General features: G+C 43.6%; 2 protein-coding genes across 7 annotated transcripts in view; both read left to right on the top strand.

The window, feature by feature from the left end:
* uhrf1bp1l (UHRF1 binding protein 1-like) overlaps window positions 1–4253 on the top strand; it is a 35085-nt gene extending 30832 nt beyond the window's left edge. For 3 of the 5 annotated variants that reach the window (XM_041963847.1, XM_041963845.1, XM_041963844.1), the window contains 4 exons: window positions 214–473; window positions 903–1011; window positions 1176–1333; window positions 2127–4253. In XM_041963847.1, the coding sequence (XP_041819781.1) occupies window positions 214–473; window positions 903–1011; window positions 1176–1333; window positions 2127–2255 (656 nt within the window). In that variant the 3' untranslated portion in view covers window positions 2256–4253. The remainder of the gene's footprint in view (window positions 1–213; window positions 474–902; window positions 1012–1175; window positions 1334–2126) is intronic. The other 2 variants (XM_041963848.1, XM_041963846.1) reach the window with 1 other exon arrangement.
* A 4560-nt stretch (window positions 4254–8813) lies between these two features.
* Window positions 8814–14015, top strand: part of anks1b (ankyrin repeat and sterile alpha motif domain containing 1B) — a 225274-nt gene continuing 220072 nt past the window's right edge. For both annotated transcript variants that reach the window (XM_041963585.1, XM_041963584.1), the window contains exon 1: window positions 8814–9418. In XM_041963585.1, coding sequence (XP_041819519.1) covers window positions 9288–9418 — 131 coding nt within the window. In that variant the 5' untranslated portion in view covers window positions 8814–9287. The remainder of the gene's footprint in view (window positions 9419–14015) is intronic.

Genomic DNA, 14015 nt, shown 5'->3' with positions numbered 1-14015 from the left:
CAGGATAAAAGTGGATTAGACAAAAAGAGGAGCTTACTGTCAGATTCAAAGTATGTAAATGGCAGTAATTGGTAAAGGATAGAGAAATCCTCTTTCATATTGGGTGTATTTTAATGTCAGGTCTGAGTGTATTTCAGCTGAATCATCTCTCCACAGATGTGACACTGAAGCTAATGCTAATGCTAACCGCAGCCTCCCTCCCCTCCCTCACAGCCGGCAGTGAGATCAGCTCTGCCTCTGTCGGGGGTCTCCACAGTCCAGAGGTGCGGGCTCGCCTGGCGAGCGGGCCCTGCGCCGCCGCTCACTCCCCGCTGGCCGAGCGCAATGGCTTCCTGCAGCTGCGTCTCCACGGATACCGGGCAAGCTTCTTGATGTCAACATTGCGCAACCTGGCCCTCTTCCTGGAGGACGACTCGGCGCCGCAGGTGCTGCCCATGGAGATCAGCGTCAGGGACACGCACATCAACTTAAAGGTGAGAATCCCCGATGTTGGAATATATTTCTATGTAATGATTCCAGCTGCTTTCATTCAGAGCTTTTGTTTTACCCTGAGGTTATTGTTGCACTGTTTACCTGCAAGATTTCAGCAGGATATTTGTCCTAGTTTCTCCGATCACTTGCACTAATACACCCCATAACTCACCGCCATGCAGTGCAGCTGCTCCTATAACCAAGTTAAATATTTTGAACCATGGCCTAATTGGAATTTGGATTTGAACTGAATGTTAAATGACATAGAAAGGCCTTTCTGCCTTCTCTCTTTGGTTCCTTCACGGGTGAGTAGATTCACTGTGGAGCTGATGTGGAAACCTGGATGTGGATAATTTCTCCCGCACACACACACACACACACACTCACACACACAAACCACCACACTCAACGTGTGCCGTGTCTCGCTGCAGGACGACGGCCCCCGGGACAACCCCGCTGACTCCGAGCCGTCGCCGATCACCCTGCATGTGGACAGCCTTATCATACACAGAGGAGACGACGGCTCCTTCTCTATAGGAGGTGACAAGCACGCACACACATTTCCATCTGCCAGATATTTCCACCTCCTCTGAAGCGCTGATTCACTGCAGTTATATAACATGTCCTATTAAATGCTTTCAAGTCCTCGCTCGGCGCATCTACACCTCCTAATTCCCCTCCGCTGTCTCCGATTCCCCTCGCAGTGGACGCGGCAGCGGAGGCCAAACTCAGGAAAGAGGGCGCGTTGATCGACAGCGGTCTGAGTGCGGTCCCTGAGGTGCTGGGCGGCGTCTGCAGTGTACCAAAGGCTACACAGACCCAAGCTCCGCCCACCAGCCCCCCTCCATCCACCAGAGAAAAGGTAAGACACTACACTGTGTGGAGGCATATGGGAGTAGAAGTACACAGGCACAAACATCAAACATCACCTGCAGACAGTCTTGAAAGCGAAGATTTCAGCGAACTGCGTGCAGCCACACATACTTTTTCTCCTCTTGTGTTTTTCCTCCTACAAACACAAACTGCTGTACGAAGGAGACGTTTTTCTCCCGCTGATCGTTCTGGATGGAGTGCCAAGATTTTGGTTTTCAAGCCTTTCCAGTTCCCCGCTTGGCTTCCATTTCATTTACAGTGGGAGTGATATTTATCAATTTATGCAGAATACAAGTATTACATTTCCAGATGGGACGCTGAATGTGAATAGTTGCATAATGCTGTTTAAGACCAACGTGTCCCCTGAGACGAACGACGAAACAGGTTGTTTCAAAAAAAAAAGTGAGCGCCCAGCTATTCACCCTGACCTCCTCCCTCAGAGGTTTTCAAGAGGTTCAACAACATCACACCTCTGCCTCTGAGAGACACCAGTCACATGACCACAAAGAGACACAGACCGACACAAGTGTGTTAAGCCTTCAGAGAAAGCATCGTGTGATAATTCTAATTATTATTTAGCTATAATTTACTATTTGATTCATGGTGTTATGGAACTTTTGATTACTATCGATCTTGAGTTCAAGCCAAAAGTTTCCACCACATGCCAAAACCTTTTCATGAAACATGATTTTAGCGTTTTAATTTAGTTTTTTTATGCCGCCAAAACAAGCCAAACACACTTTGACACCTCCCTGTGGCCGCCCTCCCTCGTTTGTTTGCAGATGCTGATGGAGGAAAACGAATGTTTGAAAGTGGAGCTTTCCCGAGCCAAGATGGCGCTGGCTGAGGCTCAGATGGAGAAGGACTCGCTGCTGCACCGCATGAAGAACCTCAAAGTCAACACCAGCTAGACCCGGCTCTCTCCCGTCGCGCCCGGCCTGTCAATCATTCAGCAACCACTGGTCTGCGGTCATTAGGACTGAAGGTCGAGGGTCAGCAACATTATTAAAGGCGACATCAACAAGTGAAGGAAAAAGGAGGATTTCTTGACTAAACCTGCTTCCTTTATGCGCTTATTTGTTGGGTGAGCCACCATGTGACTTTAGACTTCAAAGTAATTCCTTCATAAAGCAATGCAGAGTCTGCCAGGACTCAAAAACACACCTTTTTACACGCCCGTCGTCTGTTTTACGTTCTCCACTTTGGACTGTGGAGGCTTGCTGCATTTGGAGACAGTTGGAAAGGGAGAAATGACATTAAGTGGGACTAAATGTGTGTGTTTGTGTGTGTGTGAAAGAAAGAGGGTGAAGATCTATATCCATGGTTGTGCCTACACGAAACCCTTCCCACACTCTTTCTGTTGTGTAAGTAAAAAAGAAAAAAAAGAAATCATTCAGTCCTGTAGGTATGAAGGAAAGCTGAATGTTGTATCTTCAGAGGAATGTCTCAACAAATGATTTATTTTGCACTGCACTGAATTTAAACTTGTAATTTAGTGCTTTCATACTCGGAGGGGACGAGACAAATCATTCTCTCGCTCGTCCTTGCGGTGTGTACAGTGTATAGTGTATAAGAATGTGAACACACAACTATTTTCTTCAGACCTTTGGATGGTTATGCAGTGTTTCACTTGAATGTGTGTGTGTGTGTTTGTCTCAGCCAGAACAAGCATTTCATTACAAGCAGAGGATAAATTTCTATCAGTTTCACGGCTTTGTCAGCAAAATGCCCCACAAATAACGTCTGTAATCCCCCCCCCCCCCCCCCCCCCCCCCCTATTTTTCTATGTGTAAATAGCTGATTAACACGTGCAGCACTTTTAAAAAAACTGAGGCACTGTAAATACAACAGTTAGAAGACAAGTCAAGCCGACGAGTGGAGAGAGCGATTAGGAAAGTATCTCATGTGCTCTCTTCTAAAAAGAGGAAGAATATAAAGGCACATTGAAGCTGCCTGACTACACGTGTGTGTGTGCGTGTGTCTTTATGTAAATTTCTTATCTGCCATGTGTAATTTTTTCATGAGTAAGTGTCGAACATATCTGCTGCTGTTCCATGCTTCACCCCAGTGTGATGACTTCCGGGGGAAATCCCCGAGTAGATGTTAAAGACGACTAAAAGCGACTGACTTTTCTAACAGCACACGCTTTGGCACAGCACAAAAGACTCTAAAAGGACGGTTTGGCTCTACCTTAACGGTCAAAAAGGATTCAAATACATCCGTCAGTCGACGTGTGCAGCTGTCGTACCCGGTACGTTAGCTCAGCTCACTTCATTTCAGTTTGTCTGTGAAAACACAGTCAGTCCTCTGCACATGAGGAGCATCAAGACTTGAAATGTCAGAGCTGGGATATTAACACGATTGTATGTGAAGAGTTTTGTTTTACATCTGCGTTTATTCATCACAGCCCTCCTCCTCCTCCTCCTCTTCTTCCTCCCGTCTCTGGGAAGCTCTGAAACCCGGCTGAGGAAGAAAAAGACACAAAGTAATAAGTTGTATTTTGTCTGTCAAAGCTGCTGAAATACTGATGAAAATAAAAGAGGCTATCCAGTTTACAAGGTTTCATATTTGTATTTTGGTGCAGATTTATTTGCAAATGTCATTGTTTTTTTTTTTCCCCTCTTCATCAATTTTCATCAATCAATATATCATGTTTTTTGGTACCAACTACAGAAAATTAATTGCCAACTGTTTTGATCAATTAATGTTTCTTAATTATTTTCAAGCAAAAACTCCATTCAATTCGGTTGAATGACACGTTTGAATACATTTCTTTGGGAAATTAAAACAACAGTTTATCACCGTTTTCTGACATTTTATCAATCAATCAATCATAAATCAGTTGCAGCCCTTGTACCAAACAAATGCATCCATAGGACAGAATATTAAAAACTACACAATAATAGCCAGCTATTGAATGCTTTCTCTGGTTTATGCTGTTTAAAATTTTGACAGTTTTATTTGGGCAAATTTGATTACTTTGAAAACTTTGGCTTTAGTTAAATGTGTAAATGGTTTTGTACATGTTTATATTAAGTTCATTAAGGAATTAATTTTTCATTGTTTTAATTTTGGAGTTTATTTTATGTTTATATTAAAGGTCCAGTGTTTAGGATTTAGGGGGATCTACTGACAGAAATGTGATAAATATTATTCATAGTTATGCTTTCATTTCTTTATAATCACCCAAGTACTACAGTTGTTTTTCATGACCTTGGAATTAGAATGTTCAGTTGGCTGCAATCTACAACCTCACCACTAGATGCCACTAATTTCTACACACTGATCCTTTAAGTTATTATATACAGTATGATGTATATTAAGTAGGTAATCAAAAAATCATTCTAGCATCAGTTTCTGAAACTCAGGCAACAACTGAAAGTGTAGCCTGTGTGTCAACACACACAACACTTATTTGGCATTTTTAATTTAAAATAAAGTTAATGCATGACAGGAAGTACATCTCTAAAGAGAACTCACTGTCATACTCATTTACAGTTAAAAAAGTTTCCAAACTAATGGAGCAGAACCAGTCTTTTTTATTCCACACGTTCTTCTTTTTCCAAATCTGCCAACTACGTTACCCACAATGCAACGTGACAACAGACAATTCAGGAGATTTGGCTGTGTTGTGCTAGTAGTGGCTAATGTGGCCTCGAGCTGCTAGCCTCAATCAAAAATGTGGGGTGGGCTACAGAGGTCTTTTAATCCGGCTTCTTTTTCAGTCACCAACCGACGCTGCCTCACATGACATCACTTGAGGCTATTTAACAGATTGCACTGTCGTTAATCCATCCATGGTTTTGCAAAGCTACGTTCGGTGATACAAAAGGCTTTATTACAGAATGTTTTCCATGTTCAGTATGCAGGAGGGCTCTTCAAGACCTGCAAACTGACTTTGATGTGTAAAATCAGCAGAGTTCCCCGACAATATCATTCCAAGGTCACAGGAGTAGACGCTACCACCAAACACAGCGTTGAAAATAATAAACGCAGAAGAAGACCCAGTCAACAATAAACAGGCACAGAAAATTAACTCTGAATGGTGCAAAAGCATTTTCATGATTTTTTAGGTCTGCTTTTCGGACTTAAAATCTGTGAAAAGTGCAGAAATGATGCTCTGACAGATGTAAAGGCTCACATATACACTAAGCATTCACTGCACATTTCAGTTAAAACCTTTCGAGGTTTACATTACAGGGTTTTATGCTGTTTGAAAGCTTATAGCATGAGTTCACTCAATGCAGCATTTGTACGTGAGTTAGAAACAACGCTGACGTTTGTTCTGTGATAAGTGGAGACGAGAAACTCTTGAAATGTAAGTTCAACCTCTTTGTGGGCCCAAATGAGCAGCGCTGAACCACCGCAGGAGAGCGTTTGGACTTTGTGCACATAAATGGTCATGACATTTTACTGCTGGAGTAGTGCAGTGAGTCATAGAAGGGCATTAAGTGTATGTGTGTGTGGGAGAGAGAAAAGTTCTGCTCTGCTGCTGCTGACATGAAAGCCTGTTTACATACTGTAGCTTAATGTTTCTGTGATGATGGCCATACGTCACAGTGCAGGTCTGTTTATGTAAGCAAAGCATCTACACATTCATTTATATACTCTGTGTGTGCATGTGTATTACTTATGGGGACATAAATGTGTTTATATAGTTACATTATGGGGACCTGTCCTCCTCATGGGGGACAAAATGCAAGTTGCTACAAAGTAAATCATTATATTTTAGGATAAAGACTTGGGTTAAGGTTAGGATGCGGGTTAGGGTTACGGTAAGTCACCAGGAAATGAGTGTAAGTCTATGTAATGTCCTCAAAAGTGATGGAAACACAACCGTGTGTGTGAGTGTGCACACTGGCGAAATTATCCAGGACAGTATGCCAGCACCGTGCACAGCTGGATTATGGGAAATATGATGAAAGAGAGAGGCATCAGGTTGTGTGTTGGCTCAGTGCGGAGTCCAGAATCTGCGTCCAAACACCCAGTGGGGCTGCAACCGCCGGTTCACTGTTTCATTCCCGGCTTTTATTTCTCTGCTGGAGCCTCACTGCAAATATAGCGATCCTGTAATACTGTTGTAATAAAATTAATGATGGTTGAATTCCATTTAGCTGCTTCAGAGTGAGAGTCCTGGTACAGGCCTGTCTTCACAGCAGACATGTTGTCATAGGAAAAGCACAGGTGTTACTAACAGCACTAACCATGATTCTGCTGCGTTCAAGTGTCCCTGTAAGGAATGACAGCGTGAGCTGACATGCGTAACACCAGGACCTTCACAATGAAGCAGCTTCACTCTTCTTCTTCACCAGATCATTGCAAATTAATTATAAGTGAGAGCTTCGACTGTTTGTGCCAACACTTGTGTTCAGTCTTTACAACAAAATAAAACAATTCAAATGAATTGTAAATATTATCAAGCTATTGTCACATTTTCCCTGTTTATTGCAAATGTAATGTAAATGTGATTTTTTTGGTATTTTACAGATTAAATGATTGGCTTATTGACAAAATAATCAACATATAAATTGACAATGCGGTAATGATGAACTGTAGCACTATATTAATTACATGCTTTCCTTCTCTTCAGTCCTTCACTATCCCACTTGATTACCTCAATTTAACGGCAGTCATTATTTATCAAACACCTTCTTTTATTATCCTGTGACTTCCATGTTGTTAAAATACAACTTGGCTTGGAAAACAGGCAAAACAGAAAAAGGCATTTTATAGCCTAAATGAATAATTTATTCAAGGAAATAATCAGCAGATTAATCAGTGATGAACACAGTGGTTCCCTGCAGGCTTAAACTCACTTCAATCAGTATCTCCTCTTGTATACAGCAGTCGGACGTTGCAGCTGTAGGTGGGGCACTTGAAGGCAGCACGTCTGTCCAAATTCCAATTAGGCAGCAGAGTGAAGCCATCAGACAGGTCCCAGCATGCACCGGGCAGGGTGAAGAGGAGGGGGGGTGTCTGTTTCCCAGGCTGTCAGTGGACAGATCAGGGCACATTAAAAAAATCCATCTTCTGCCTTCATTCTCCATTCATACAAACCCTGCTCCGACATGACTTAGGGGGGCTATTTTAGGATCTCACCTGTTTCCAAATCCATTCCGCAGCAGCGAGGCCAAATGTGAGGGGAATACGCCTCCAGCGTGGACGAGAAGTGCGCATGCGCGTGTTTGATGGAATAAGTGAATGGTTTGAAAGTGGCATCAACTGGCACAGCTGGTGGGTTTGAGTGTGACTTTTTAAAGAGACTAACAAAGGCATCGCTTCCTGTTGGTGTTGGAGCATCGTCATCCACGCCCAGACTGTACAGTAAGTCTGTCGGTCAAGTCAGACAGAATCACAGCGGAAGATGGGGGTTCCGCTTTCAAAATAAAGGTTTTGAGCAACGTTAGGCGCATCCAGGAGCAGGAAAAGATTGTGTGATCACAAATGTCTTACAATATATATTTATTTTTGCCATATAAGAGCATTATTATCTCAAGAAATGCAGTTGAAAAATATTTATTGCTAAATGAAACCACAACCAAAGATGATGGTCCAAGGCTTCTAATCAAGCAGTTCAATCAGATTATGGTTTTGTACTTACATGTTGCTAAATTAATTTGTGTTTCATCAAATCAACACATAACAAATCTGCGGCCAGGTAGTATTGATCCTTGTGATCTTTGTCTTTTCTCCTTTGTAATGTAAGATGTATGTAATGTAAAAAAGGTTATACTTTAATGGATTTGCATCCTCAATAATTGTAGGCTGGTTATACCACAAATGGGTGTTTTTTATTTATTACTAACCACATCTATCTGTCTAGCTAGCTAGCTAGCTAACTACCTAGCTAGCTAGTATAAATGCTGGCTAGTTAAGTCTGTTGTTCATTTCAAAAGTCACCTGTCTTTTCACTTTTCATTGAAGTAAAACAAGGAAAACTAGTTTTGCTTTATTGTTCATCTTTGACAATTTTATTTTTAGCTTTATGTCACGACTTGGTGGCTGTCTTAGTCTGGTAGTGATTGTAGTCTTGCTAAATTTATTTAGCCAGCTAGCCATACAGCTACCTAGAAGGTTGAGTAGCTAGCTAGATTGCTTACTAGCTATCTAATAGGCTAGTTTACCGGTATTTGAACGGCAAACAAGAGCTCATGTCGGATGTAAAAAGACATTAAGAAAATATTTAAAGGAAACAAGAGGCAGAATAGAAAGACAAACACAGCACAGCAGCCTTTGTTTAAAATGTTTAAACATGTTCCTCCGACATATTATCATTTCACGTCAGAGGTCAGTTTGTCAATTTTGTTTTAAGAGCTAGCTTAAACGCTTTGTCAAGTAAATGTTTTATTTTGAAAGCTGAAACCGGAAGTGCATAGTTTTATCTCGGGTAACTTGACACCTGTGTCTCAGGCGACACCGATAGGCACCGGCCAGTGCGGTAGGTTCGGGTAAAGAGGTGGTGAGTACAGCCGGGCTGGAGAGCTTCTTGTGGAGGGTCTCCCGCCTGTTCCCAACTGGAGCCTCAGACCGGCCGGGTGCCTCTGTTCGGACCGAGAAGGAGTTTGTGTTTCTTTTGTAATCAGGCTCACTCTTTACTTCACAGTGAGGGACTCGCTTTGGAGCCCCCGGTTTCCCCCTGCTGCGCTTGTTTGCACTGAGGTTACACCGGGGAGCCGCGCACGTCAGCGGACTCACACGAGAGGAGATTACGGAGCCGTGCGTGTGAACGGACTGAGGTTACAAGGCACCGGGGGAGCAGTGCACGTCAAACCTCCTCTGCAGCATCAATAACACCTATACCACCGTGCAGCAGCATGCAGTGAGAGGAACCCTTTCTGATGCTTTCCCACACCAGCCAGTGAGGGAAGGGGTCGGAGGGGAGGAGGATATATGGGAGATCTGTTGGATTTGCATCACCCCGTCGTTGCAAACTTGTGTCCGGGATGGGGAAGGAGCAGGAGCTGCTGGAAGCCGCTCGGACCGGGAATGTCGCCCTGGTGGAGAAATTGTTGAGTGGGAAGAAGGGGATACTGGGGTCAGGCTCCGGCTCCATCCCCCTGCCTAATCTACTGAGGTAAGAAACCGCTCTCATCTCCTTCCCATGACCGCTACAGTGTCCGGGGAGCCCCCGGGGGTGCAGGAGGGGATCCCTGGGGGGGAGGGGGTGTTCCCATGCTGCAAAATTAGGCATAATTTAGCTTCATCATAGGTCAATGAGCTAAATTAGCCAAGACCCAGTGCTCCAGTCTCAGCTTCCCTCCTCCCAGCTGCAGTATGGAGTACACAATATATAAGCAGTACTGTACCAGCAGCACGACTGTACCATATGGTGTCCCTGAGATAAAAACCTCAAAAAATGAGGGGTTTTAAGAGCCGTGTGCAGGGTTGCAACATGCTGCATTACACAGGAGAGGAAAAGAGAGAAAAGGAAGTGTGTTATGCAAAGTCAAGAGAGCGATGTGAAGCAAAGTGCATTAAAGCAGATAGAATAGCTGCAGGCTACAGGCCAAACATACATAAGGCACACACTGTATGTCTGGCAGAATCGAGCAGCATGCGACCATGGGTTTGTCGTCCCCCGTCCTCTCTGGGCTGCCAGGGCTCTGAAAGAACAGACAGTACCTTCAGCTTCGCCACTCTGGCATCTGTCAAAGTGTTGATGTCTTGAACAAGAATGTGATGCCTGGATGATGGATGCACGTGTAGCAACTCTGGTTTCCCCCAGAGTGCCTTCATGCTTATTTTGTGTGGACTTTCACATGCAAGGAGTCACAAAAGCCACCATACGCTCCAGTCTTTATGTATTTATAGTCACTGTACTGCTGCTGAAGGTATTCTTGACTGTAATAGTATCACTGCATTGATCCTGTGGGGACATTGCCGTGGCGTTCGTATAGCACTGTGTCTGATCACATGATGCTGACGTGCAGGATGTTTAACTTGGCTGCTAAACAGCTCTGCATTCATGAGGACGAAGTATCGGCAAACGTGGGTTTCCTGAAAAGGTGGTGTTTGAAATCACTTGCATCATCGCTTCCAGTTTCCTTTCAGGGATGTGAGGGAATGTTGTTTGGTTCATCAGGTTAACAGGTGGCAAACCATTTTCACCTCATCGCCTTGAACCCCTGACCCATGAATCAGTGTTTAAATGAAAATATCAAGTTAATTTCCCTGTTTGTTTTTTTTTAGTATCGATTGATCTGACTGCATGGCGCCCTCCTTAAAATGCAGTCAAACCAATATTGTGGCAATAAATGTCAGAACTCTCCTCAGGAATTTCTAAAAGATTACAAATCTCAACATTTGAGTTTACCAACCCACTCTGAAGCCTCCTTTTCGGTCTGAGCTCAAACCACAAAGGCAGCAATCTGGCTGCGAGAACAACTGCTGAGGTTATTATTGTCCCCCTCTCCTCCCGCCCCTGCAGCCTCACCCTCTCTCTGCTGAGGCCGAGCCTGAACCAGGTGATTAGTAGATCAAAGGCTGGGGGCGTAGCTGAGGAGTACCGCCTCGGGCCCTCGAGCAGAGCGTCTCACGACCGGGCTGAGGTCGCAGGCTGGCAGGGTGGATGCCAGCCACTCGCGCACTAAGCCAGGGGCTTCGTAAACCGGGGTCTGGGGACTCCTGCGGGGCCTTAAAGGGCAAGAGCTGAACTCATTTAGAATAAAGACGTCTTAGATGAAACACTGTTTGATTCATTGGAAGTTGGCTCCGGGAGTGTTAAATGCAGTTTCTGATCAGAGGCTTCAGAGGAAGCGACAGGAGGCTTTTTGCACTCACAGAAAAATGTGCCGCAGTGACAAATGCAAATGCTGTGCCATCACAGCAGCTGACGGTCCTGTCTGCAGCCTTTGTTATCCTCTATTAGTAAAACATCTCAGAGAAAAAGTTCTGAGTCAGAGGTCAGAACTGCCTGCGACAAGTGGTCGAGAGCATGGGTTGCATTGTTTCTGTTGATCACCGCAGCTCTTGTACGCTGTGTGTGACGTACAGTTGTTTAATTATGTCCGTTTGTTTCTGTTCTTGTTTCTCTGCACATGATTTCCTCTCTCCGATGATTGTTTGGATGGGAAGAAATCATTGAAGCCGCTTGCATGCTTCTATTTGCTTTGTTTTTGGTTGTTTCCCACACAGTCTTTTGTAAAAAAGAGAAGTTGGCTTGCCACATAAAAACTATGTCATATTAGCACATACTAATTGTATACAGTATTATACACAAGTCGTCATACTACAACCCAGATTTCAAAGAAGTTGGGATGCTGTGTAAGCTGAATGTGAGGACTTGCTAATCCTCTTTGACATATACTCAGTTGAAAACAGACAATATACAATACATTTAATGTCTGACCTCATCAGTTTCATTGATTTTCATAAATATTTGCTTATTCTGAATTTGATGCAGCAACACATTTCAAACATGTTGGGACAGGAGCAGCAAAAGACTGGGAAAGCTGTGGAACGCTCCAAAAACACCTGTTTGAAACATTCCACAGGTAAACAGGTTGATTGGTAACAGGTGATAGCATCATGATTGGGTATGAAAGGAGCATCCTGGAAAGGCTCAGTGGTTCACAAGCGAGATTGGAGCGAGGTTCCCCACTTTGTGAACACATGATTGGATAAAGGATGTTACTACATGAGCTCAGGAACACTTAAGAAAACTGTTGTTGGTCCGTCCAATGCTTTCGTCCGGACCGAAATATCTCAACAGCTGCTGGATGGATAGTCATGAAACTTTGCACAGACATTCATGATCCCCAGAGGATGAATCCTGCTAACTTTGATGATCCCCTGACTTTTCCTCTGGCATCATTATCATTTTAAAACTCTAATTTGTCCAATGTTTTATGTCCAAACACCTGCAAAGCTACGGCATTACTATTAGCCTCAGCTGTATGTTGTGTTTTGTACTAATCAGCTACTTCTTTGCATGCTAATCCACTAAACTAATATGGCGTACATGGTAAAAGCTAAACCTATATGTTAGCATCATCATTGTGAGCATGATGATATTAACATTTAGCTCATAGCATTGCTCAAAGCAAACCTGTTGAAGGTGCTTTAGTAACCAGAGAGAACAGTTTCATACAAGACACACTTACTGGGAATGTTGCTGGTTTTTCAGCTACATCTCATGGCCTTCATTATGGGATGGAGTTTGTGCAGTTGCCAGGGAGATGACGCACATCATGAGAAAAGTGTTTGTAGTATCTGTAAGTTTGAGTTCTTTATATTGTTGCTTTTCGTGTGTGAACACACTCAAAACTTGCTTGGAATAAGTTTGTTGGCCTATTGTGGACCTTCACTGATGATGATGCTCGTTTGTCCTTCACGCCATGAATTTGTGTTGATAAAAGGGACTTAACCGAAAAATATACACCCAGCTTGTTACTGTATGTATCTCATCTCCCACATCCCAAAACTGTAAACAATGTTGCATCGTGTGTTTGCTTTGCAAATTAGGATTTAATTGAATTTATCGGAGGGCAGTGATTATTTACAGAACACTGAATTAATTTGAAGGGAGTTTAAGAACGACAAGACCGAGGGGAAATCTTTGTGCTGCAGAGGCAGAAGTACAGCAGCTGTTTCTTCTTAGGAGTCCGAAACAGAACAAAACTCTAAAAGCAGATTGACGTGGAGAGCGAAGCTGAGGTCAGATAGACGCATTATGGGTGGAAAAACCTGCAGGTTTTGGCATTGTGTTATTGTCTACTGTGTTGCAGACACTTGGCCTTCATTGGGTCAGGACACCATTGGTTCATGTGTGTCTGTTTGTGACCAGCTGTGTGACGCGCCCCCCTCATACAGAGCTGTGCGTCCGCGAGCAAATGAGCGGGACAGGAGAGAGGACGCAGCGCAGGAGTGCGAGCAGGCTGATGTTATGGGAATGATCTCCGGGAATCAATGCATACTTTCCCATCTTAAGGCCTCTGAGCCATTCATGGCATTCCTGAGTCATGAGGTTCCTCTTTTCCCTGAAAGAATCGCACTGAACCGCCAAGTGGGACATGAACACGGACACACACACACATGCATAAGCACAAGAAGTAGAGAAGATGATCCCCTCGCTGTAATGCTGCAGCCTCGTGGTGTACAGCAGTGCACACACAGACACACACACACGTGCACGTGCACAGTGGAAAATCAATACTGGATGATCTCATTGCTGTTTAATGGGTCATATTCTCCCGTTGATGACCTGCATTGTACATGGTGACTGAGTGTTTGTGGGTCTCTGCACTGGAAAACACTCTCAAACACTTAACCCTTAAAATGCTTTGATATAGTAACTTCCAGCCTTTATGTAGATGATATAATGTCATCAATATGACGTAAGCTGTAAATCAGTGCATTTAAGCGATGCTGATTATTATCAAGTGGGTTTTATTCTCCATCTTATTTTACGTTAAATTTCTAGCCCTGTTTTATGTTCATTCTGTGTCTTTTCTATGTAGCACAAATACAGGTTTTCATTACTGTTAAATCAAGAGCAAAGGCTTCTTCCTACGAGCGCTCACATCAGATTAGAAGAGCCAGAGAAAGTCACTTCTTCACAGACAGTCGCCTTAATAGACCAGCATGCATTGCATCGGAACACATGCTGTGTTTTGAGTCATTAGTTATGTTGCATTCAAAGGTCACGCAAGCTGTAAGAACATTACGGAAAA

Source organism: Chelmon rostratus, chromosome 22 (assembly GCF_017976325.1).
Source record: "Chelmon rostratus isolate fCheRos1 chromosome 22, fCheRos1.pri, whole genome shotgun sequence".
Lineage (NCBI taxonomy): Eukaryota > Metazoa > Chordata > Actinopteri > Chaetodontiformes > Chaetodontidae > Chelmon > Chelmon rostratus.
Note: the sequence above shows the minus strand (reverse complement) of the source record. Positions and strands in the feature narration are given on the sequence as shown.